At 44.9% G+C, this 26,548-nt stretch overlaps 1 protein-coding gene across 3 annotated transcripts in view; it reads left to right on the forward strand.

Annotated features, from left to right (window-relative positions):
* Nucleotides 1–11,423: 11,423 nt before the first annotated feature.
* The window catches only part of LOC145982797 (uncharacterized), a 68,047-nt gene continuing 52,922 nt past the window's right edge, over nucleotides 11,424–26,548 (forward strand). For 2 of the 3 annotated variants that reach the window (XM_083116164.1, XM_083116165.1), the window contains exon 1: nucleotides 11,430–11,559. In XM_083116164.1, the coding sequence (XP_082972290.1) occupies nucleotides 11,505–11,559 (55 nt within the window). In that variant the 5' untranslated portion in view covers nucleotides 11,430–11,504. Of the gene's footprint in view, nucleotides 11,560–26,548 lie in introns of all 3 variants that reach the window. The other variant, XM_083116166.1, reaches the window with a different exon arrangement.

Here is a 26,548-nt window from a genome sequence, read left to right on the forward strand (position 1 = left end):
AGTCCCAGCCATTTGACAAACAGTTTGTCACCTTTCCTACGCAATACTTTCTCAATGAGGTACGTGTCGGGGTGTTTCGTTTTAGAGAGTTCCTCTTCGTAAAATCTTCCTTTCAAAATCTCGCCGCTACTATCTTTTATTATATACGTGTGTCGGTTTCCGGGTAGAACTCGAACCACCGTAAAAAGTTCCGTGCTCCAATTTTTTGTGAATCCCTTCTCGAAGGTGCGTTTGAATTTGCTGATCCTCACCTGGTCTCCAATTTTGTATCTAGCTTTTTTTGTCGTGGGTGTGTACTTTGGACAGTAAACTGTAGAAATTAAACGCTGCTCGTCAGATTTCGTAACGTCAGCTGGCTTCATGCCTATCGTTCTGTGTACCGTATCATTATAGGTGTCGACGAGTTCCGGCAGGATGTCGACCCATTTGTAATTTCCCCGAAGCGTGAATCGTTTCCACATGTGTGTTTTCAAGGTTCGATTGAATCTTTCCACGATGCTGGCTTTGATGTGACTGAAGCTCGAATAATGTCGAATGCCATGTTTTTGAATAAATTTTTGGAATACGGCGTTGGAAAATTCTTTACCGTTGTCCGTTTGCAGAAACCGTGGTCGTCTGCCACCGCTTTCGCGAAAAATTAATTTGAATGCTTCCGTGACGCACGTTCCCGTTTTCGCCTTCAAAGGTAGAGCCCATGCGAATTTCGAAAACGTGTCTATGACGGTGAGAAGGTACTTGTTGCCCTTGTTCAATTTATGCACGTTTTTCAAATTGCCGCTACTCATCTCCACGAGGTCACTTTGCCAGAGGTCGTCGATGCCCTTGGTTACCACAGCCAAACGTTCGTAGTTGCGGCGTGCAGGTTTATGCAATTCTTCGACGATGGCTTGCCTAGACATTTTTTTAGAGATTACGTTTCAAGAGAAGCACAAGCGTGATGGGATTCAAAGAGGGTGGCACTTCGTTCGTGTTTTGAATGATCAGCTTATCGCCGGCACTCACGTCGAAAATGGTGAGATCTTCGTCTTCGTGTATTTCATATATGTTGCGCGTTTCGTTCCAACGTGCCAGAGGAATGTTTCCTGCTTTCTGGACACCACGATTCGATATCAAAGTCATGGTAGGAACGCTAGCTTTTCTACCGTGAGACCAGTACGAAAATTCGTTTATCTGAATCGTGCCATCGAGGAGAAACTTGTAGTACGGATGATAAGGATGCAACATGTACAGTTTGTTACCTTCGACGAACGTGGAGATTCTCTGTTGATTGGGTACGCTGTTGATTTCGATGGCTTGCAGAAAATGCAGTTTAGCGAATTTAGTGTCGACGCCGAGCAGATTACTGTGAACTTGTCCGAGTTTATTTTCGATGGGCAGCAAATGCTCGACTATGGTATCCGATACGGTAGAAAACGACGGTTTGATTTTCACTTCCACGTTCAACTGCTTGTAGTTTTCGTTGAGTTCTTGCAACTTGGCACCGAAAGAGGCCAGCGTCGATTCCTGCGTGGATTCCAGCACTCCAACTTGATCTCTGATGTTGACGACGATGTTCTGAAGGTTCTCGACTTGATTCAATTTCGAGCTCTTCTCGGTAAGATCGTTCACGATGCTTCGCATCTCTGTAAACTGCGTGTGAAGGTCGGCGACGCTCTGCGAAGTGGGCAGCGTCGACACCAGCGAACTAATTTCGTCTCGAATCTGTTCCACGTTCGCCGTTTCCGTTTCTAGTCGTTTCAGCATTCGAGATATGTTTCTTTTCAAAGCGTGCAATTCTTTGGAGGTGGGGAGATTGGCCACTTTACTCTCGAGATCGCTCAATGAACTTTTGATGTCGTTCGAATCGGATAGTGCCGTCACCGCCGTTTTCAATTTTTCCAAATCTTCGCTCGAAGGCACGCTCGTCCGTAACGATTCCAAGTCACCCTGTATGTTGTCCAGTACGTGATGAAAATGAGCGAGATTCGTTTCGACGTTCAAATTTTCTAAATATTCGATCTTCTGCTGAACCGTGCTCAACGTGTCTTGAATGCTCGTCAACGCTCTCGCTTCAGCGTGAATATTTTTAATTTCTTCGTTGATCAATTCCAAGGACGCCTGAAGCGTAGCGATGGTGGTTTGAATGTGTTCGAAATCTTGATAGGCCTCCAATTGAATTTTTATGTTCGCGACGCTTTTACCGATGACCTGCAGTTCGTCCGACGATGGTAGGTTCGTCATTGTATCTTCCAAAGTCTGCAACTTGGATTTAATTTCTTCCAACGTGCTGGTGAATTCTTATTGTAATTTGGAAACAACGACATGCAAGCGTTCTGCGTCTATATCGTTCACCACGGTTTGAAGTTCAGAGAAATTCTTTTCTATTGCGGAAGTTCGTTCTTCGATTTCGAGTTTCAATTTTTCCAAATCTTCATTTTTCGATTGAAATTGCTGTAATTTGGCCAAATCATTTTGAAGCGAATCCACGCTCAACTGTATATTTTGAACGTTGTCGTAAGAAGGTACGTCGACATAATTTTTTATGAGCGTTTTCAGTTCGGAATCGATTTTCAGAATGGGGTCGAGACATTGCGTTTGGAGCGTAGCGATTTCCGACTCTAAACTTTTGTTTAAGGTTTCCTGCAAAGCGATCAAATCGGTCCTCAACTTCTTAACTCGAATGTCCAACATGAGAATCTCTTCTGCGTGGTCTACACGCTTGGTGTTGCCGAAAATGTCGTTAGGCATTTTTGGTTAACGGTTATTTATAATAGGATAGACGATTCGTAATTCTACAAAAAGAGGAATAAGTTTGTCGTAATCTCCGAGGAGTTCCATGTAAAGATAATCTCCTGCGGACACATCGTACGTAATGCTAGAAAGCATCTTGTCGTGCTTGATTCGAAAAATGTTCTTGCCGGTAGAAATTTTGATTTCGCCTGCGTTTTCCGGATTCACAGTGATTTGAAGTTTCCCGTCGATCGGAATTTCGTAGAAATGTAAATTGTTATTAAAAACATAAAACATCTTGCCCACATCGTCATTCAGTTTCGTCCAAATACTGTTGAGGTGAATGATCAACAGACCGTTGAGTTTAGGTAACACGGAAGGTAAGACTTCATGATCTGGTATGGTTTCCATAATGATCTGTTTTTTGAAACCGAACAAATTCATAGGCATGCTGGTTATTTAAGAATACAGTCAAAGTTTTTTGTAATGACAGTCAAAGTGTTTTTTTTTTTTTTGTTTTGTTTTGTCTTTATGAATCTTCTGTTGAAGATGGACATATGTTGCAGGTTTTGCTTTCTGCTAAGCGATAGTACCCCCACGGCAATGTGTGAATACCACACTCGAGGACGCACCTCTTGTCGTCGTTGGGATCCAGCGCAATTTTTCTAACTTTGTTTGTGGTCAACACATGGTCGACGCTCTGGATGCGCTGTTCTTCTCTTAGAACCGACGACCTGGTCTTGAGGCAATCGACAAAGTCCTCGAATGCGAGATGCTCCCGAACCACCTGTCTGCCGACACCCTTGGCCTTCTTGGTAACGCTGCCCTCGGCTTTGATGGCATAGGCCTTGGCACGAAGACCTGCAAACTCGAGAATTACATCACCGTCCTTCTCGTCTTTGAGTTTGCCAGGTACTTTTTTGTTTCGGTGCAGGATGCCGTACTGGTTCGGCTGGGGATAGCCCGAGGTGTCGAAGAGGTTAACCAAAGCTGGTGCCGTGACTATATCCCTGTATGCATCGGCTGAGTGGACGTGGTACACCAAGCTGTCCGTGTCCGTGTAGAGAAGCGAGATGTTGTGGCTATAATGTGGACGTAATATGTCGTAGTACGTCTCGAACATGTGCAGCTTGCTCAGGTCTAATACTGAGGCACCAACATAAATTGGCTTGTCGAGCCTCACCTCACTCTTCCTCATATGCACCAGAGCAAGCTGCTCATTATAAATGGTCCTCGATTTAAATAATGGGTTTGCTACGAGCCTGCGACATTGTGCTTTCCTCGTTACCAATTTTATGTCCATGCGATTCCGTACATTCTCCATAGTTTTGCCAAACACCGCATTATTCATTAACTTGAAGAAATCGCGATCGAAATCAGAAGTGGCGACTGTGCGATGTTCGGTGTTGAGTTCGATGTATGGCTTCAACCATGGAGAATGCTCGAACATCAAAACTCGATGTACTGTGCGGACGGTAACCCCTTGCTTCATCAACCACCGGAGGTTTTGGTAGTGCAGGACATAACGCTCTTTGGACTCGAAATCCATGACGAGCTTCTTCTGGTTGGAATCGGGTGGACACTTGAACTCGGGTGCAGGGGGAAGATCGCAGAACAAATCCTGCAGCTTCTCGGAGAACTCAAGGTCCACCTCGGCGAAGAACCCATGTTCCGAATCGTCGAAGTTTTCGACGTCGAAGTTGGAAGGGTCAGCCCACTCGAAGCCTCTAAAGGGGAGTGGCTGCATCATGGAGTGTCCGTAGAGGTTATTGACGTCCGTGTACATGATGTAGCTGGACGGTTGTGAGGGGTCGTAACCGGTGGACATGTGGTGATTGTTGGCGTGCGAGTGTCGCTGCGACACCTGGACCATTCCACCCCGCACGGCACGTTCCACAAACAGCATCATGTTCACGTCCGAAAGAAGCTCCAGCTCGATCTTCGTCACCAGAAACATGGCCGACCATGCCAGTCCGGGGAGACTGTAGAAGTATGCAGGGTCCAGCTTGTAGATGGTCTTCGCAGTTGCACGGAACGTCTGGAACACGTCGGCGAGGAGCGTCACATCAAGTCTGAGGTAGGCGTCGTGGTAGTCCCCGAGAGTTCGACAGCCCAGCTCGCGCCACATGGACTGGGCGTGGTGATATTCCTCGTCGGTGATGTTCGAGCCTCGCAGCTTGCTATAGAAGTTTGCTCGAGGAGGTAGCGACGTCTCTGCGAACTTGGAAGGGTCTGTGATGTATTCGTAGGGGTAGACACCCTTACGCCTGAAGAGACCTGCGTCCAAGTTCGGAAAGTTCGCGGAGGTGATGAGCATTTGCTCGTCGCTAAGCTTCCCTGCGAGAGCATCGAGGCTGGCCGGGAGGAACCTCAGAGAGTCGAGGAAGCGAAGCTCGACGGTAGAGTGTGATCCTGAGATTCGCACCCACTTGCTCAAGCTAATGTAACGCTCCTCGTTCTGCGCCAGGACGTTGATTCGCATGTCGTCGTACCCAAAGTGAGGCACCAGATGGTGGAAGTCGTATCCCGAGCCATTATGAAAAAAACACAGGGATGAAGCGCGGGTCCCGAGCCATGAGGTTGCATCCGTTGCACCATGGACCAACATACCTACCGTTAAAATAATCATGGTGTTGGACTTTACGGTTGTTGGTGGTGTACTCCTTGACGCAGACAGGGCAAGCGATGGCCTCGTCGTGTCTACGTTGATCGTCGGGGGATAGTGGGAGCATAGACTTGGGGGCCAACAGTACCTTCCCTATCTCGTTGGCCTCGACAACCATCCTCTCGAGGAAGTGTTTGGCTGCGTCGGGACCACGGTACACGTAGGGCTCGGGGGCAATGTGCTGGTCTCGTCGCACCACAACGTATGCATAACTCGAAGCCTCGTGGAGTTGGTAAGGGGTGGTGGAGGAAACTTCGGGATCTGGATCGCAAGTGGACAGGGGTTTGAGGAAGGCCTCGAAATCCGCGATGATGATAGCGGGATGTTCTACCATGGCACCGTGCATGTGGAAACGCTCCACGGTGCCAGGTTTGGGTAAGACTGCCACACCCGGCTCGTTGGCATTGCAGTAGATCTTGTGGCTGGCGAGCTTCTCTGCAGCGATGTTGGGACCTCTGATGCGCTGGTAGTCCTGCTGTTCTCGATTATCAAAAGTTGACAAGCACCTTCGACACACCTCGACGTGGTGACTATCACTGCTCCGCTGGCTCGAAACAAGTCTAGAGAGGGAACGGATGAGGGTGTAGTGGTGATTGGTCTCGTCCTTGATGAGCAGAAGGTGAATTTCCTGCGCACCATCAACATTTACGTCGCTCACCCTGATGGGGTACACCGCATTTTCGTCAGTGAGACCGTAAATGTTGATAGCCAACCGCGCACGAACCTCAAACTTTCGAATGTCCGGGACCTCTACGGGATAGTCGATCCCAGCCATCGCATCTTCCAGCTCTGCCTCGTAGGGTCGGTAGTGGTTAACACGTTTTGGATTATTTTTTGGCTCAACTGGGTGCAACGCTGCCAGAACACACCATACGAAGCACTTGGCGTCATTGTTCTGAATGTTCAGGACGGCCATCTTTGCCACAATGGTAGGTGGTAAGGGGACGTAGCTGGAGGCGGAGAGAGGCACGAACTTACAAAGTTTGACGCACAGTTCGTGAGGCTCGCCACACAGCGAACCCCCCGAGCCTTTAGCTTGATGTTCCTCCTGTTTTGCCACCAGCTCATCGGCAAACTGGTTGTAGATGACCTCGAGGTTGTCGACATCCGCCAGATGCAGCGTCTTCGCCTTGGTGTTGTGGCAGAAGCTGTAAATTTCGTCAGACGGCTTCTTGTACTGGCAACGTAGCGATGCGTAGAATTTGGTGGAGTGCGTTGCAAGCGCATCGCCGAGGATGGAAATAATTTTGGCTTGCACGTTCTCCAAAAAGCTACGTACGTCGCATGAGCCCTCCGAAGTGATGACAAAGTCCTCTAACAACCGCTCGAAAGCAGTCTGGTTCGCTTTCGCCACAGGCTTGACGCGTTTCGTGGGTGGTGCATTGATGGAGGCTGCTTCTGCCTTCCTTTTGGTGGAGGTCGAAGGCTGGGCCCCAGATGTATTTTTGCTTAGACAATTAAGCTTATGCTCCTTGACATACGCAATTGTGATCTGTATATTGCATCCGGAACATAGTTCAGTGGCAGCCAAATGCTTGCCTGGCACGCAGGTACGACAATGTCTTGCAAAATGTTTGCTTGATTTGGTTTTCTTGCACACAGGACAACTTTTCATGGAGCGCATTTTTTTGGGGGGTATGTTTATTTATATGTGATCTGTTGGTGGTAGAGTGTTTACAAAAAAAAATGTCTTACGAGAAAAATTTTGTAGGCTAATTCTAATTAGTGTTAGTTTGAGGAGTTTATTTATATATGGGTGGCGTTGTTTTCCTCAAATATGTGCTTTAATAAACCCTGTAAAAAAATTTAAAACGTTGAAATTATCCAAAACGGACGCAGCGTACTACCAGGCCGGGGGATTCGAAGCGGGGACCAAAATATCGACGAGAAGTCACACGGTGCTCTTTCCCATGCGTCTGCTGCCGGGTTTCTTCTCGGACTACAAGGAGATCATGTGGAAGGGGAGACTGCGCGTCACCTTTCGAAGAGCGGCCAACGACAACGACGCACTGATGCGATACACCAACTTAAACGCCGACGGCACGCCGATAGCCAACACTTTACCCGAAGCAGCCAAGTGCGTCATCTGGAGCATGGAATTGAGAATGCCGGTGGTGGAATACGAAACGAACTACGCCCTCAAGTACAAAGCGGAGATCTTGAAAAGTCCGCAGGTGCCGATTCACTTTCACGGTTACCAGTGCGTGCAGAAGATGGCGTCGGGGAGTCACATGGAATTCGACGTGACGACGCAGTTCAACAACATACAGTTCGACATGCCAGATTTCGTCGTAGTGCTCTTTCAGACCGGGAGGGACAACAATCAGGAAAAGGATTCCAGCAAATTCGACGACTGCAAGATCAAGAACGTTTATCTCAAGAATGGACGCAACGAAGTGTTCCCGCGCGAAAATTACAACCTGGACATAACCAAAGATGATTACCTCAAACTTTACGAAGCTTACACGGCTTACAAACGCGTGACCGAGGGAAGTGTGGACATGTACTACACCCCCAGCGAATTCAAAATCCGCAGGCCGATGTTCGTCATCAACACCACAAAAAGGAAGCAGGTGGTAGTCAACGATCGCACCAACATCAAGGTCGTCTGCGAGTTCCACGATACCTTGCCTGCCGATACCCTATGCAGTGTCATCCTGATTGCAGAGAAGTCCTTCGCCTACGACGTGAAGAACGAGAGGGTCACAGAGCAGTTTTAACAAGTTTTTTAACATCTTTTCTTGCACAATAAGAAATTTTCTGCACTAGCACAATCAGTTACAATGGGACAATACGAATTTCACTAGTTCAGATCAGTTACAAATGTCAATTTCATTAGTTATCAGTTACAATATCTTTTTTGCACTATAGCACGAGACAATCAGAAAATTTGCACAAAAAAATTTGTTGTTGTTGTTACACGTGAAAATTAACAATAAAATTTCTTTTTTTATCGTTTCAGATGCTGTCGAAACATCAAAAACACATACACACACACTAGAAAAAAAAAGCATGCAACTTTATTTGTAACACACACATACATTCTCCATCTTCATCAAGAAAATATTATAATAAACATAATTATTTTTATCTATATCTCACAATAAAACTCTATATCCAAAAATATCACAACATCAAATAACACTAGAGTCGTTAGTACACGTTGCATGCATTACGGAGGTCCTCTGTAGGGTTTCATAGAAGTCTGAGAAAAAAAAAACGCGTGAAACTCTACAAAGGCATGACTTTGTTAGCCGTGGCCATTAGAACTGTGTTGGGCACCACGCACCCTCGCGAGGTTATAGGGGCCAGGTATCCTAAAAAACAACAATTATTATTTTGTTTGTTTGCTTGCGTCACAATACAGGTGTGTACGCGCGTGTGTGTGGCACATCGTTCCCCCGAGAGAGGTTTACAAAGGTCACGATATACGGAGTTGGAAAATTACGATATGGCGCATTCGCTCGTTACTGTTGCCAGCCATGGGTCTCTCTCTCTCTCTCTTCATCTTACACCAACGTTGGCATCTCTATTTTTTTTTAGTTGTAAGTAAATTGCCAACACACTCTAGTTAATAATGCTACATATTATACACACACACGCACACACATACTGCGTTGCCATCCACCCATCTCTCTCTCTTTTACAGCAGTGCCGGCTCTCCTTGCCCAGTGTGTGCAGGTTGGCAAAAATTGCTTTATGCGCTGTAAGGCAAGCCTCAAGCAAAGTTGCCAGCTCCTTGCTTTAGGTTAGACCAAAAAAAAATCTTGGTGATTTTTTTCGAGTGAGGAGTTGGCAACACTAATCTCCACTTGAGGGCGGTCAACCGGGTTGATTGCACAAGCAAAATTGCCAGCTCCTTGCTTTAGGTTAGGTTAGAGCAAAAAAAATCTTGGTGATTTTTTTTTTCGAGTGAGGAGTTGGCAACACTAATCTCCACTTGAGGGCGGTCAACCGGGTTGATTGCACAAGCAAAGTTGCCAGCTCCTTGCTTTAGGTTAGGTTAGAGCAAAAAAGGCTGTGGGTAAGCTGTCTGTTGTTTAACTCTTCCCTTTCTCTTTTTTTTTCTTGTAAAAGGCTATGGCAAAAGTACCAGTGGGTTGGCAACCTTGCTTTATGCACTGTAAGGCAAGCCTCAAGCAAGGTTGCCAGCTCCTTGCTTTAGGTTAGGTTAGACCCAAAAAAAAACCTTGGTGATTTTTTCGAGTGAGGAGTTGGCAACACTGCGAGAAAATACCTCAAGCAAGGTTGCCAGCTCCTTGCTTTAGGTTAGGTTAGACCCAAAAACAAAAGCCTTGGTGATTTTTTCGAGTGAGGAGCTGGCAACACTGCGAGCCCCACCGAGCCCCATTTTCTGACGTTGAACCGGTCCACCTGCACTACTTGCTGTTATCAAGGTTTCTGAAGAATTGGTACAAATATAACGCAGATCGTCCAGGATATAGTAAATGGGTCCCCCATGAACAAAACACATTTGTCGAAATTGGGGTCGCAACTGTGAACAACAGGAAATATCGAAGAGCAATTTACTTGCTTCGAAACTTGGACTGAGCGTGTGAGCCACGTCACGGTTCCACATCTAGATTTAAATTACCGACTATATTTTGAACTACGGTTTGAGCCCACTTTATATTTATGTAAGTGATGGGAAATTGACCTCAAGTTTAAAATTGTATTCGAATCGTTACACAATTTGCCTCTATCGAGGATCGGACCCGATGACTTAGTGGTGACGCTGCTCCTTATAATCAATGAATCCCGGGTTCGATATTCGTGGAGGCAAAAAGGAGACAACTTTGAACCCGGGAACTATTGATTATAAGCCGACTGCGTTACCATTACGCCATCTGGGATCCCATGTAATCTATTTGTGTCAAATTGATTCTTGTCCGTGATTAATTCTAAGGTGTTCGGGAAAAGGCACGTAAGTTACAAACTGTGATTTTCTTTTGCCTTCATTTAAGTCACACTGAATCAATTAAAGAAAATATTATGAGTGTAATTTTATATTGGGAATGTATAAATATTCTATACACTGATGACCCAACGTATACATCATGTCTGTACTGTTTGCTATTAAAAGAATAAACAATATGAAACTCTCAGCTGTAAAATTGGATTTTTTGACTTAAGTGCTTTCCCCAAAACAGCTTAGAATTGCACTTGCTACGGGAATTTTTCGGAAAGTTTTCTCTGCTATGAAAATTTCAAATACTCCTCTTAATTTATTTCATCCAGAAAGGAACAGCAGTTCTAAAATCAGGCGAATTCAGGTTTGATTTCGAGGATGAGTGATCTCGAATTTATTTTTGTTTATCTCGAACTGCGAGAATAATATTGCTTGCTTTACACGTTCAAACATGTTTCGAAATATTTCCGAAGAACAAAGTAAATTATTTATATATATTTTAGTGTTTAAGTTAGATAACAATACCACCAATACACCACTCCTATATCGCATATAAAGCGCGCGCACACAGTATTCCCAAGAATGCAATTCATTTGAATACGTAGTACGGTTTCAATATGTTGTGTTTTGCGACGCTACTCTCAAGCAGAGATAGCCATTTGATTTCGACCTCACACGATCTCAGCCTCCGACCTCCAACTCAGCCTCCAGCTTCAAAGGGCCTCAGCCTCCGACCTCCAACTCGGCCTCCGCCCTCACACGGCCTCAGCCTCCAACCTCCAACTCGGCCTCACACGGCCTCAGCCTCCAAGCTCAAGGTCGGTCTCCGGCCTCGCACAGCCTCAGCCTCCGAACTCCAACTCGGCCTCGGCCTCGGCCTCACACGGCCTCAGCCTCGCAAGGCTCCTGGAGGCTGAGGCTGAGGACGGTGCAATCGTGAATTTCATTTGAGAACATCTGTTGACAGCTGTTGGTCTTTGACACCGACCTCATACACTTTGCTCTTCGTTATTACGATAAGGATGAAATAATTAAACTTTCGTAATCAGTACAAAAAATGAAAATAATAAAAAAAAATCTGGCAACATTAAATTGCTATATTCAATACGCAGTATCTTATGACGCACTTCTTGTTTCTGTGGTGAAGTTTTTTGAGCTTCTTGATTTCATATCTTGCTCCTTCAAGGTTCGTTCGCTCTGTGCTGTAGATTTTCAGAAATCATGGAAAGCATGCTGTCAAAGGGGGAGATCCCCATTATAGATCTAACTGGAATAGGTAAGAGATTGCATGAATATTGTTTCATGGGGCATATCACTGTCACAGAGAAAATCCAGCTTCAACTTGTTTTTGAATAGCGTGTGTCCTGTCGTGTCGGGGGTCTTTGTCGTTTCATTTGCAATGAATGTTGTATCTAGGCTGGTGGATAGTGGTTAAGCATGTGTGTGTGTGTGTGTGTGTGTGTGTGTGTGGTGTGTGACGGTGTGTGTGTGTGTGTGTGCAGATTGTGGTAAAATGTTCATTGCCCGTTTGGTATGTAGCCTGCTGCTACTTCTCACTCAGATGTTAAATCTCATTACCGGAGTCTCTCAGCATTCTGCTGTTCTCAGTCTCGTCTCCATTTATCTTCCTTGGTCTCGGTCTGGTCTTGAACTTCGAGAACTAGCTAACGAGGATAAATAACCTCACAATAAATTAGAATTTGCTACGTTCTCGAGTATATCAAATTTTATATTTGTAATTTCCATACTTCCCTAAATACTTCAATGGAGTTAATTAATGTTTCATCAAATTGATCTTTATGGTAATTCAGTAAACAAAATTTTATATTTCAACCTTGATTTTTTTCTGATATTTCGATAGGTCACAAGGGCCCCGATTATGTCTGTCGTTTTTTTAAAATTTCAATTGACAAACATAAAGATCGAGATATAATTCCCCATTAAGCTACAACGTAGCATTCTTTTCAGTTCACGGAATTTCACATTGTGTAATATTTTCAGTTTTTGTACCAAAGTTTTCCTATAATTTCAAAGGCTAAAGATACGTTCCATGAACGGACAGATAGGACATTGATACTGTTTACGTTGCTTTAAGATAATAATAGCCTACAATGTTTTATCTTTGTCGACCGGGGTTCGATTGACGTGGTGGGTGATTTTAGGTGGGGATTTTTTCAGCAATTTCCTGCATGAAGACGCTCTGGGTCCACCTAGGCTCTAATAAATTAGTACCTATGGATAATCCTGAGAGCTAAAGGCGGCTGGAGCATGGTGTTGATTACATCCTCAAATGACTGAGATTTTGCGACTTACCTCCACACACCCCTCCTATATGACTTCACGGCACGTCGCAAATGTGCTATTTTTATCTGAAATCAGTTTCTGCCGCCGGTAGGTATTGATTGTAATATCACCCTGACTTACCAAGAGACTCAATTACGGTGTTCATTTTCAACTTGCCGGTTTCTGGAATCCATCAATTCTCCCACCCCCACCCCCTTCTCCACATAAAATAAATTCTTAGTTACGCCCATACATGCCGCATATCGTTCTTTGCAGAAGTTTCACACGAGATTTATCTGTCGTCAACATAGGATCAAAAAGTCATCTTCATTACATTGGCACATGTCCAAAACAGCAGAAGTCAAATTCTGTTCTGATACTTTTGAAAAAGAGTTGAGAAATCTGACAGCCAGAGGCGTAAGAACGGAAAGGGGAGGGGGATAACGTCGTCGCTTTGTAATCGGGGGTACCGAATTCGATACCCGGTGGAGACATATTCAGATCCCACTTTAAACTGTAGATCCAGTCATGATTAGTCGATTTGTTTATAAAGCAAGCTTTGAAATAATAAGAAGGTAAAAATTATTTAAAGAAACAATTGAACTTCTTAACCAATTTTAGAACTACTTATTTAACCCTTTATATGAATGAATAAGAAGGAAAGCACATACGATTTTTGCTACCTAACTGAAAGATACATTTGTGACACCCTGTACAGACCAGAAGTGAAGAGACGTGAATGAGCGAGGGGTCGTATAAACAACTCAAGCTTTCATTCAGGGCACGCGGTGGGGAGTGGGGACAATGGGACTACAACTCTTCCCTAAATTTTGAGAAAATCAAAAATTTCAAATGAAAGCAGTAAAGAATTCGGAAGAAAATTAAAGTGGTAAATGAGTAGTGCAGGTGGCCGGGTTCAACGTCAGAAAATGAGGCTCGGTGGGGCTCGCCAAACCTCAAAAACTCAATTTCTCTCCACGTTCCGCGCCTTATTTATTGCGCTGACGATGTTTCACAGCGTAGAAAGAAGCACCAAAACATCAAAAACTCACTTTGATTATTTGGAGCTCACCAAAACCTCAAAAACTTATTTTTATTAATTGAGGTTCACCAAACCTCAAAAACTCTCATTTTCTCTCTATGTTCAGCGCCTCATTTATTGCGCTGACACAACGTGATGAGTAAATAATGCAGTTTCTTATTCTTGAAGGATGAATGCACCTTATCGTAATTTTCCAAGCCCCGGTCAAATGTTTGTATATCGTGACCTTTGTAAACCTCTCTCTCGGGAACGATGTGCCACACACACGCGCGTGCACGCCTATATTGTGACGCAAACAAACAAACAAATAATATTTTTTTAAGATTCCTGGCCCCTAACCCCACTTCCGGTCGCCATTTTGGATTTCCGAACATAGGTTCTATTCATACTTTTTCTCACATATAGGCGTACGTGATGAATCCGCAAACAGATTTTTCCTAAGTCTTACCGTTTCCAAGATAACCCCACTTCCGGTTGCTATTTTGGATTTCCGATCATAGCTTCTATTCATACTTTTTCTCACGTATAGGTGTACCTGATGAATCACCAAACAGATTTTTCCTAAGTCTTACCGTTTCCAAGATAACCCCACTTCCGGTCGCCATTTTGGATTTCCGAACATAGGTTCTATTCATATTTTACTTACATATAAGCGTACGTGACGAATCCGCAAACAGATTTTTTCTAAGTCTTACCGTTTCAAAGATAACCCCACTTCCGGTTGCCATTTTGGATTTCCAAGCATAGGTTCTATTCATATTTTACTTACATATAGGCGTACATGACGAATCCGCAAACAGATTTTTCCTAAGTCTCACCGTTTCCAAGATAACTAGTAGTGCAGGTGGACCGGTTCAACGTCAGAAAATGAGGCTCGGTGAGGCTCGCAGTGTTGCCAACTCCTCACTCGAAAAAATCACCAAGGTTTTTGTTTTTGGGTCTAAGATAACCTAAAGCAAGGAGCTGGCAACCTTGCTTGAGGTATTTTCTCGCAGTGTTGCCAACTCCTCACTCGAAAAAATCACCAAGGTTTTTTTTTTGGGGGTCTAACCTAACCTAAAGCAAGGAGCTGGCAACCTTGCTTGAGGCTTGCCTTACAGTGCATAAAGCAAGGTTGCCAACCCACTGGTATTTTTGCCATAGCCTTTTACAAGAAAAAAAAGAGAAAGGGAAGAGTTAAACAACCGACAGCTTACCCACAGCTTTTTTTGCTCTAACCTAACCTAAAGCAAGGAGCTGGCAACTTTGCTTGTGCAATCAACCCGGTTGACCGCCCTCAAGTGGAGATTGGTTTTGCCAACTCCTCACTCGAAAAAAAAATCACCAAGATTTTTTTTGCTCTAACCTAACCTAAAGCAAGGAGCTGGCAATTTTGCTTGTGCAATCAACCCGGTTGACCGCCCTCAAGTGGAGATCAACGTTGCCAACTTCTCACTCGAAAAAAAATCACCAAGATTTTTTTTTTGGTCTAACCTAACCTAAAGCAAGGAGCTGGCAACTTTGCTTGAGGCTTGCCTTACAGCGCATAAAGCAATTTTTGCCAACCTGCACACACTGGGCAAGGAGAGCCGGCACTGCCGTAAAAGAGAGAGAGATGGGTGGATGGTAATATAGTATGTGTGTGCGTATAATATGTAGCATTATTAACTAGAGTGTGTTGGCAATTTACTTACAACTAAAAAAAAAATAGAGATGCCAACGTTGGTGTAAGATGAAGAGAGAGAGAGAGAGAGAGAGAGAGATTTATGGCTGGCAACAGTGGTGAGCGAATGCGCCATATCGTAATTTTCCAACTCCGTATATCGTGACCTTTGTAAACCTCTCTCGGGGGAACGATGTGCCACACGCACGCGCACGCACATATGTATTGTAACACAAACAAACAAACAAAATAATAATTGTTGTTTTTAGGATTCCTGGCCCCTATAACCTCGCCAGGGTGCGTGGTGCCCAACACAGTTCTAATGGCCACGGCTAACAAAGTCATGCCTTTGTAGAGTTTTACGCGTTTTTTTTCCCCCAAACTTCCATGAAACTCTACAGAGGACCTCCGTAATGCATGCAACGTGTACTAACGACTCTAGTGTTATTTGATGTTGTGATATTTTTGGATATAGAGTTTTATTGTGAGATATAGATAAAAATAATTATGTTTATTATAATATTTTCTTGATGAAGATGGAGAATGTATGTGTGTGTTACAAATAAAGTTGCATGCTTTTTTTTTTCTAGTGTGTGTGTATGTGTTTTTGATGTTTCGACAGCATCTGAAACGATAAAAAAAGAAATTTTATTGTTAATTTTCACGTGTAAAAACAACAACAAATTTTTTTGTGCAAATTTTCTGATTGTCTCGTGCTATAGTGCAAAAAAGATATTGTAACTGATAACTAATGAAATTGACATTTGTAACTGATCTGAACTAGTGAAATTCGTATTGTGCCATTGTAACTGATTGTGCTAGTACAAAAATTTCTTATTGTGCAAGAAAAGATGTTAAAAAACTTGTTAAAACTGCTCTGTGACCCTCTCGTTCTTCACGTCGTAGGCGAAGGACTTCTCTGCTATCAGGATGACGCTGCATAGGGTATCCTCGGGCAAGGCATCGTGGAACTCGCAGACGACCTTGATGTTGGTTCGATCGTTGACCACAACCTTCTTTCTCTTAGATGTGTTGATGACGGTCATAGGTCTCCGTGCTTTGAACTCGCTGGGCGTGTAGTACATGTCCACGCTTCCCTCGGTCACGCGTTTGTAAGCCGAGAACGCTTCGTAAAGTTTGAGGTAATCGTTTTTGGTCACGTCGAGGTTGTAATTCTCGCGCGGGAACACTTCGTTCCTACCGTTCTTCAGATAAACGTTCTTGATCTTGCAGTCGTCGAACTTGCTGGAATCTTTTTCCTGATTCTTGTCCCTCCCGGTCTGAAAGAGCACTACGACGAAATCTGGCATGTCGAACTGTATGTTGTTGAACTGCGTCGTCACGTCGAATTCCATGTGACTTCCCGACGCCATCTTCTGCACGCACTGGTAACCGTGAAAGTGAATCGGCACCTGCGGACTTTTCAAGATCTCCGCTTTGTACTTGAGGGCGTAGTTCGTTTCGTATTCCACCACCGGCATTCTCAATTCCATGCTCCGGATGACGCACTTGGCTGCTTCGGGTAGAGTGTTGGCTATCGGCGTGGTGCCGTCCGGACCCAAAGTAGCGTATCGCATTAGTGCGTCGTTGTCGTTGGCCGCTCTTCGAAACGTAACGCGCAGTCCTCCCTTCCACATGATCTCCTTGTAGTCGGAGAAGAAACCCGGCAGCAGACGCATGGGAAAGAGCACCGTGTGACTTCTCGTCGATATTTTGGTCCCGGCTTCGAATCCTCCCGCTTGATAGTACGCTGCGTCCGTTTTGGATAATTTCAACGTTCCCACTGCCGTCGACGTGATGCCTGGATAGTCTATTCTGTCGATGACGGTGTTGTGTTTCCTCACCTCCACCTGCGAGAACAGGTGATGCACGAAGTTGTCCACGAGTATCAAGTTTGCTGCTGCGGGAAACGCGTCTCCGCTTTCCTTCTTCACCACGTCGAATTGAAGGTAGAGGTCCGCTCTGTGAGGATGAACGAACCCGTCGCCTACGTCCACGTCGTATTCGATCTCCCTGTTCGCTTCGTTCAGATTGGCGAACGTGCGACGGTTGGGAGGGAAAGATTGCAATTCGTAACTTTCGATTTGCTCCATTTTACATGTATGGTTATTTATTATACGTTGATCTCCACGATGGCCGTCGTAGTGGCACCTGCGAAATCCACCACCTCTCCTTTCTCGTTCGTCACCACCAACTCTATGTCGTCTATGCGGTTGCGACATACTGGAAAATAGATCGGCGAAGAGAGTGTGTAGATGATCGGTTCCATGAACTCGGAACTTGGTTTGAAAGTGGCTATAATTCCCGTCTGCTTGTGACTTCCTAACAATCCGTCCGAAGATTTCGTGATCATACCTTCGGCCACGTTACAGTGTACGTTCAGAGTCTCTATGGCCAAGAATTTAGGAATGTTGGTTGCTACGTGCTTGATGCCAGCTTCGAGTTTGGTGTCGTTCTCGAAACCTAAAAGTTCTCCCATGGTGCCCAGGTCCACGGTCTCCGTCGCGGATAGGATTTCCACTCTGTGCGTGACCGAATTTTGAGAAAGGTATGTGCCTTTGGGTAATTGAGCTTGCAAAGTGGAAAGATTGTATTGTCCTGGCGTGACGACGATGTGTTCGCTTCCGACGCTAATTTTGTTGTTGTGATGCGTAACATTAGGTATGAGGTACATGCTGTAGAATGCACGCAGAGCCACGGATTTAGGATAGACGATGTCGTCGTGCAGCGTGAGTTTCAAGATTGAAGATTCGCTCGTGAGATGGAACACGCCCATCCTAGTGATGCTGTTTGAGGTTCCACAATGCTTTCTGAAAATCCTCGATCGTAGGGTTATTTATTTTAGAGAGAAACGCGAGCACGGAGAGGCAGAGATGACCGCAGTTCACGTCTCCGAAATTTTGAATGCGTTCGTCGTTGTAGTATATAGAGGTTTTGTTTGTTTTCAGATAATGAATTAAATTTGTAGGTGGGACACCTCCGAAAGAATCGAAAACGAATGCTTTATCATTGTTGTTTTTGTGGTAACATATCCAATGCGTGCCTGGATTTTCTTGACCGTCCAAGTTGACTACTCCGCATTCTCTTCTTTTGACGCTTGAAGGTAACGAGTCGGACATGAAAACTCCTCTGAAGTGTTTGATTTGTAACGGTTCGATCAGAGATTCAATGTCTCGGTTGGTGAGTGCTTCTGTTTCTTTTTTTAAACTTTTTCATCACACCCTTCCCCTTCTTCTCCATGGCCAGGTTGTGACGTTTCTGTTCTTCCAACTCGGCCTTGTTCTTCTTCGAGTCGATGACGGTTTTCGCGATGGCGGCACTTCCGCCGGCCAAACTTCCAACGGCCCCCAATGCTGCCAGGATGGCCGGGATGCTGAATATGAAACCTCCGATCTTTTGCTGTTTCCGCGAACGCTGCAATCTTTTCAATTGAGGTGTGCTGAGCAGTAATTTCATTCCATGTCCTTTCGACAAGCAAGAACGTTTCTTCTCGCGTTGTTTCTTGGTGAGTAACCCATCGAGGGCACCTAGATTTTTAAGATTGGAGTATGGTATCTGGTACACGACACCCTTGGGCTTCATGTTGATGCTCTATGTGTTATTTTCACGGTATGTTATTTATATATATATTCTGAGATTTTTTCTTGTGTAGTTTTTTACGGTATGTTATTTATATATTTTCAAGGCCTCGCAGTCGTTACACAAATTCTATTACGTGCTTCGTTTTCTTGCCAAGAAGTTCCTTTGTCCCCTTGTACACAATTCGAGTTTTGTTCTCGATTAAAATAGATAGCTTCTCGTCAGATAACATGTTAGCGTATCGATCTGGTAAAAATAGACTGTATTGTGCGTTGAGCAACAGGCGTACCTTGGGACCATACTGGGTAGAAACGATTGAACCGGAAGTTATCGTGTAAGGTTTGTCGACTTCCAATTCCTGAATTTTTACATACTCGACTGACAAATTTAGCATTTGTTTTAATGCTTGGAGATCACTTATTTTTTCAGTCGTCATATCAAAAAAAATTCAAAGTGTTAGAGAGAAATTTAATTGTTTTTTCACGATGCGTGTTATTTATATATACCGAAGATTATTTATTTATATATCAAGTTTTTTTGACACGTATATATATTATTATTTTTTTAACAGAGGAAGAAAGTCCGTGCTTCGGAAAACGCGATGATGTGCGTAATGATATCTTCCCTCTCCTGCATAGACTTGTACCAATCATCAGTATACCGTCTTCTTCCCTGCCTTGCCTCCTCCAGTTCGTCCAACCTCTCGTTTAATTTTTCCCCTGCAGCCGAAAGCAGAATGTTGAGATCACCGCACCTCAGGCCACTGATCTCCCGAAGATGGTCCTTGAGAACTATTTCGCATCCCATGTGAAATGCCGGCGTCGTTTTAGCTATGATCACAAGTTTATTAACATCTCCGTTAACTACCTTTTTGAATATTTTAGATAGTAGTTCGTGCGGCAAATCAGTTATGCAAGCCATGTTTTTTTTTACTGTATGTTATTTATATACCCCACCCCAATTTTTGTTTTGTGTTCATGGCGATGGTGGTACCCAGTGCGGCGACCCGTTCACCCAACGATGCGTCTCTGCTCACGAACCTTTCGAAAGCTGCGTGTTCCAATTTTTTGTCTGCTTCGTGACGTGCGTCCAGATCCGCCTGCGTGGTGTTGTAGGCGATGTCGTGATCTTTGCATGCCGCGTCCAACGGATTCACACCCTTGTCTCCTCTCTCCAATCTTTTCTCGAGTTTGGTACCCGGTCCGCAGTACTGGTAGCCAGGTAGATGCATCTCGAAAGGTAACTTGTTGATGATGTCGTTCACGAGTCCCTTTCCTTCGGCCACGTTCCAAAATTTCGGAGGCAGCGTGTTGATGATTTTGATCAGGTAACCTATGCCCTTGTCGTCGTTCACGATGAAGTTGGAAAGTTTCGTGCTGATCATGTCCACGATGCCAACCTTCTCGTTGTAGAAATTACGGTTGCCTGCATTCTCTTCGCCGGCTATCACCAACAATCGGTCCACGAGTTTCCTAACGTCGTCCACCCAAACGAATTCTTTGGGTAACGTGTTGTAGCATTTGACGCCGCTGCCCGTTTTGACCTGGTTCCAAATCGGTTTGATGAGATTCCTGTACTTCTCGCCGCTGCTCGATTTCACCCTATTCTGCGAGGCGTCGTTGTTCTGGTACAAGGCATCCGTCATGATCAGAATTTCCTTGTAACTTTGGTAATCTTCGTCGGTGTAATCTTTCGGCTGCTTTTTGGCGACGAGTTCCCACAGTCCCACCGTACCCGGATACCTGTTCCAACTATCCTTGTCGCCTAAATTGACTTTAATGTCGTTGCCTTCGAAGGTCACCTTCGATTTCCCAATCTTCCACACCACACCGCCGCCTTCGCTGGTTTCCATGCTGGGATACAATCCGAACACTTCATCCTTGTCGAATTTCCCCGTGCTCAGGTAGTCTCGTGCCAAAGGTCCCAACTCGATTTTATCCGAAGACGACGTGCTACCAATGGCTCGACGTCGTGCAGGTGCATCCTTCAGTTCGAACGGTGTCGAAGGAATACTTGAAATGGGCGTGGGTACGGCGTAACTTTTAGCTGCGAGCGGTACGAGTTCATTAATCAAATTTTTATTTTGTTCCGTGACACTTTTAATTTCTTTACCTAGACTGCTGATGGCATCGATCACGGGTTGATCCTGACGTTTCTTCTCTTCGTAGAATCCGCGATTCTCGGATTTCCAACCTTTGAAGCGTTTCGCGAGGTAATCGCGAAGCTTGAGATTTTCGTCTTCGATTTTTCGTTTCGTCATGACGTTATTTATACACGTCGTTTCTCACAACGTTGCAACGTTTAGAAAGTCGTTGATTTTGTTTCTGTATTTTCCGTCGTTGGGTTTCCTCGTCATGTCGATCGTCGCGAATCCGAAATCGTCACCGTTCCAGCAAGTAGAGCAGCAGCGTTCCGAAAATTGATTGTAGTTCATGTCTCCGCCTACGTAGTCATCGTACGCGTGCTTGAGGTTGGTGTGATCTTGACGAAACGAACATATGAAATTAGCGTTGTCGCGTACTAACTGTTTTGGAATTTTGGAAAACGTTTGAGCTAGGTAGAAACAATCCATTCCTTTGTGACGACCTTGCGTGAAAAAGTTGCGAATTTCATTTTGATTTTCCAGGATGGCGTCGTCGAACACAACGACTGAATTTTCACGACAAACGTCGAGTGGTTTTATTTCCGAAGCGAACGTTGCAATGTCCAGACCATCGTACAGTTTCATCAGTTGCTGGTATTTGGATTGCTCCAAACTTTTCGAGAACACGTACAGGTGCCTGTTCTTCCAATCTAACCAATTCGGTGCGAGGAGAAAATTGTCCACGAGCAGTGTCGTTTTCCCACACCCCGAAGGACCTACGATCAGACAGCGGATGCTGTCGGGAAGCAACTCGCCGTTCTTTTTTTTTCTCGTTTGACTTTCCGGATCCGGTAGACGCTTCACCACGTTCCACGTACTTACAAGATCACTTCGTCCGCGTCGATCCAACTCTTTTCCGGAAGTCCCAGCCATTTGACAAACAGTTTGTCACCTTTCCTACGCAATACTTTCTCGATGAGGTACGTGTCGGGGTGTTTCGTTTTAGAGAGTTCCTCTTCGTAAAATCTTCCTCTCAAAATCTCGCCGCTACTATCTTTTATTATATACGTGTGTCGGTTTCCGGGTAGAACTCGAACCACCGTAAAGAGTTCCGTGCTCCAATTTTTTGTGAATCCCTTCTCGAAGGTGCGTTTGAATTTGCTGATCCTCACCCGGTCTCCAATTTTGTATTTAACTTTTTTTGTCGTGGGTGTGTACTTTGGACAGTAAACTGTAGAAATTAAACGCTGCTCGTCGGACTTGGTAACGTCGGCTGGCTTCATGCCTATCGTTCTGTGCACCATATCATTATAGGTGTCGACGAGTTCCGGCAGGATGTCGACCCATTTGTAATTTCCCCGAAGCGTGAATCGTTTCCACATGTGTGTTTTCAAGGTTCGATTGAATCTTTCCACGATGCTGGCTTTGATGTGACTGAAGGTCGAATAATGTCGAATGTCATGTTTTTGAATAAACTTTTGGAATACGGAGTTGTAAAATTCTTTACCGTTGTCCGTTTGCAGAAACCGTGGTCGTCTGCCACCGCTTTCGCGAAAAATTAATTTGAATGCTTCCGTGACGCACGTTCCCGTTTTCGCCTTCAAAGGTAGAGCCCATGCGAATTTCGAAAACGTGTCTATGACGGTGAGAAGGTACTTGTTGCCCTTGTTCAATTTATGCACGTTTTTCAAATTGCCGCTACTCATCTCCACGAGGTCACTTTGCCAGAGGTCGTCGATGCCCTTGGTTACCACAGCCAAACGTTCGTAGTTACGGCGTGCAGGTTTATGCAATTCTTCGACGATGGCTTGCCTTGACATTTTTTTTAGAGATTACGTTTCAAGAGAAGCACAAGCGTGATGGGATTCAAAGAGGGTGGCACTTCGCTCGTGTTTTGAATGATCAGCTTATCGCCGGCACTCACGTCGAAAACAGTGAGATCTTCGTCTTCGTGTATTTCATATATGTTGCGCGTTTCGTTCCAACGTGCCAGAGGAATGTTTCCTGCTTTCTGGACACCACGATTCGATATCAAAGTCATGGTAGGAACGCTAGCTTTTCTACCGTGAGACCAGTACGAAAATTCGTTTATCTGAATCGTGCCATCGAGGAGAAACTTGTAGTACGGATGATAAGGATGCAACATGTACAGTTTGTTACCTTCGACGAACGTGGAGATTCTCTGTTGATTGGGTACGCTGTTGATTTCGATGGCTTGCAGAAAATGCAGTTTAGCGAATTTAGTGTCGACGCCGAGCAGATTACTGTGAACTTGTCCGAGTTTATTTTCGATGGGCAGCAAATGCTCGACTATGGTATCCGATACGGTAGAAAACGACGGTTTGATTTTCACTTCCACGTTCAACTGCTTGTAGTTTTCGTTGAGTTCTTGCAACTTGGCACCGAAAGAGGCCAGCGTCGATTCCTGCGTGGATTCCAGCACTCCAACTTGATCTCTGATGTTGACGACGATGTTCTGAAGGTTCTCGACTTGATTCAATTTCGAGCTCTTCTCGGTAAGATCGTTCACGATGCTTCGCATCTCTGTAAACTGCGTGTGAAGGTCGGCGACGCTCTGCGAAGTGGGCAGCGTCGACACCAGCGAACTAATTTCGTCTCGAATCTGTTCCACGTTCGCCGTTTCCGTTTCTAGTCGTTTCAGCATTCGAGATATGTTTCTTTTCAAAGCGTGCAATTCTTTGGAGGTGGGGAGATTGGCCACTTTACTCTCGAGATCGCTCAATGAACTTTTGATGTCGTTCGAATCGGATAGTGCCGTCACCGCCGTTTTCAATTTTTCCAAATCTTCGCTCGAAGGCACGCTCGTCCGTAACGATTCCAAGTCACCCTGTATGTTGTCCAGTACGTGATGAAAATGAGCGAGATTCGTTTCGACGTTCAAATTTTCTAAATATTCGATCTTCTGCTGAACCGTGCTCAACGTGTCTTGAATGCTCGTCAACGCTCTCGCTTCAGCGTGAATATTTTTAATTTCTTCGTTGATCAATTCCAAGGACGCCTGAAGCGTAGCGATGGTGGTTTGAATGTGTTCGAAATCTTGATAGGCCTCCAATTGAATTTTTATGTTCGCGACGCTTTTACCGATGACCTGCAGTTCGTCCGACGATGGTAGGTTCGTCATTGTATCTTCCAAAGTCTGCAACTTGGATTTAATTTCTTCCAACGTGCTGGTGAATTCTTCTTGTAATTTGGAAACGACGACATGTAAGCGTTCTGCGTCTATATCGTTCACCACGGTTTGAAGTTCAGAGAAATTCTTTTCTATTGCGGAAGTTCGTTCTTCGATTTCGAGTTTCAATTTTTCCAAATCTTCATTTTTCGATTGAAATTGCTGTAATTTGGCCAAATCATTTTGAAGCGAATCCACGCTCAACTGTATATTTTGAACGCTGTCGTAAGAAGGTACGTCGACATAATTTTTTATGAGCGTTTTCAGTTCGGAATCGATTTTCAGAATGGGGTCGAGACATTGCGTTTGGAGCGTAGCGATTTCCGACTCTAAACTTTTGTTTAAGGTTTCCTGCAAAGCGATCAAATCGGTCCTCAACTTCTTAACTCGAATGTCCAACATGAGAATCTCTTCTGCATGGTCCACACGCTTGGTGTTGCCGAAAATGTCGTTAGGCATTTTTGGTTAACGGTTATTTATAATAGGATAGACGATTCGTAATTCTACGAAGAGAGGAATAAGTTTGTCGTAATCTCCGAGGAGTTCCATGTAAAGATAATCTCCTGCGGACACATCGTACGTAATGTTAGAAAGCATCTTGTCGTGCTTAATTCGAAAAATGTTTTTGCCGGTAGAAATTTTGATTTCGCCTGCGTTTTCCGGATTCACGGTGATTTGAAGTTTCCCGTCGATCGGAATTTCGTAGAAATGTAAATTGTTATTAAAAACATAAAACACCTTGCCCACATCGTCATTCAGTTTCGTCCAAATGCTGTTGAGGTGAATGATCAACAGACCGTTGAGTTTAGGTAACACGGAAGGTAAGACTTCATGATCTGGTATGGTTTCCATAATGATCTGTTTTTTGAAACCGAACAAATTCATAGGCATGCTGGTTATTTAAGAATACGGTCAAAGTTTTTTGTAATGACAGTCAAAGTGTTTTTTTTTGTTTTTTTTGTTTTGTTTTTATGAATCTTCTGTTGAAGATGGACATATGTTGCAGGTTTTGCTTTCTGCTAAGCGATAGTGCCCCCACGGCAATGTGTGAATACCACACTCGAGGACGCACCTCTTGTCGTCGTTGGGATCCAGCGCAATTTTTCTAACTTTGTTTGTGGTCAACACATGGTCGACGCTCTGGATGCGCTGTTCTTCTCTTAGAACCGACGACCTGGTCTTGAGGCAATCGACAAAATCCTCGAATGCGAGATGCTCCCGAACCACCTGTCTGCCGACACCGTTGGCCTTCTTGGTAACGCTGCCCTCGGCTTTGATGGCATAGGCCTTGGCGCGAAGACCTGCAAACTCGAGAATTACATCACCGTCCTTCTCGTCTTTGAGTTTGCCAGGTACTTTTTTGTTTCGGGGCAGGATGCCGTACTGGTTCGGCTGGGGATAGCCCGAGGTGTCGAAGAGGTTAACCAAAGCTGGTGCCGTGACTATATCCCTGTATGCATCGGCTGAGTGGACGTGGTACACCAAGCTGTCCGTGTCCGTGTAGAGAAGCGAGATGTTGTGGCTATAATGTGGACGTAATATGTCGTAGTACGTCTCGAACATGTGCAGCTTGCTCAGGTCTAATACTGAGGCACCAACATAAATTGGCTTGTCGAGCCTCACCTCACTCTTCCTCATATGCACCAGAGCAAGCTGTTCGTTATAAATGGTCCTCGATTTAAATAATGGGTTTGCTACGAGCCTGCGACATTGTGCTTTGTTTGATATTAGCCTCACATCTACACGATTCCGTACATTCTCCATAGTTTTGCCAAACACCGCATTATTCATTAACTTGAAGAAATCGCGATCGAAATCAGAAGTGGTGACTGTGCGATGTTCGGTGTTGAGTTCGATGTATGGCTTCAACCATGGAGAATGCTCGAACATCAAAACTCGATGTACTGTGCGGACGGTAACCCCTTGCTTCATCAACCACCGGAGGTTTTGGTAGTGCAGGACATAACGCTCTTTGGACTCGAAATCCATGACGAGCTTCTTCTGGTTGGAATCGGGTGGACACTTGAACTCGGGTGCAGGGGGAAGATCGCAGAACAAATCCTGCAGCTTCTCGGAGAACTCAAGGTCCACCTCGGCGAAGAACCCATGTTCCGAATCGTCGAAGTTTTCGACGTCTAAGTTGGAAGGGTCAGCCCACTCGAAGCTTCTAAAGGGGAGTGGCTGCATCATGGAGTGTCCGTAGAGGTTATTGACGTCCGTGTACATGATGTAGCTGGACGGTTGTGAGGGGTCGTAACCGGTGGACATGTGGTGATTGTTGGCGTGCGAGTGTCGCTGCGACACCTGGACCATTCCACCCCGCACGGCACGTTCCACAAACAGCATCATGTTCACGTCCGAAAGAAGCTCCAGCTCGATCTTCGTCACCAGAAACATGGCTGACCATGCCAGTCCGGGGAGACTGTAGAAGTATGCAGGGTCCAGC

The sequence above is a fragment of the Lepisma saccharinum genome, unplaced genomic scaffold (assembly GCF_977018435.1).
Source record: "Lepisma saccharinum unplaced genomic scaffold, izLepSacc3.1 HAP1_SCAFFOLD_424, whole genome shotgun sequence".
NCBI lineage: Eukaryota > Metazoa > Arthropoda > Insecta > Zygentoma > Lepismatidae > Lepisma > Lepisma saccharinum.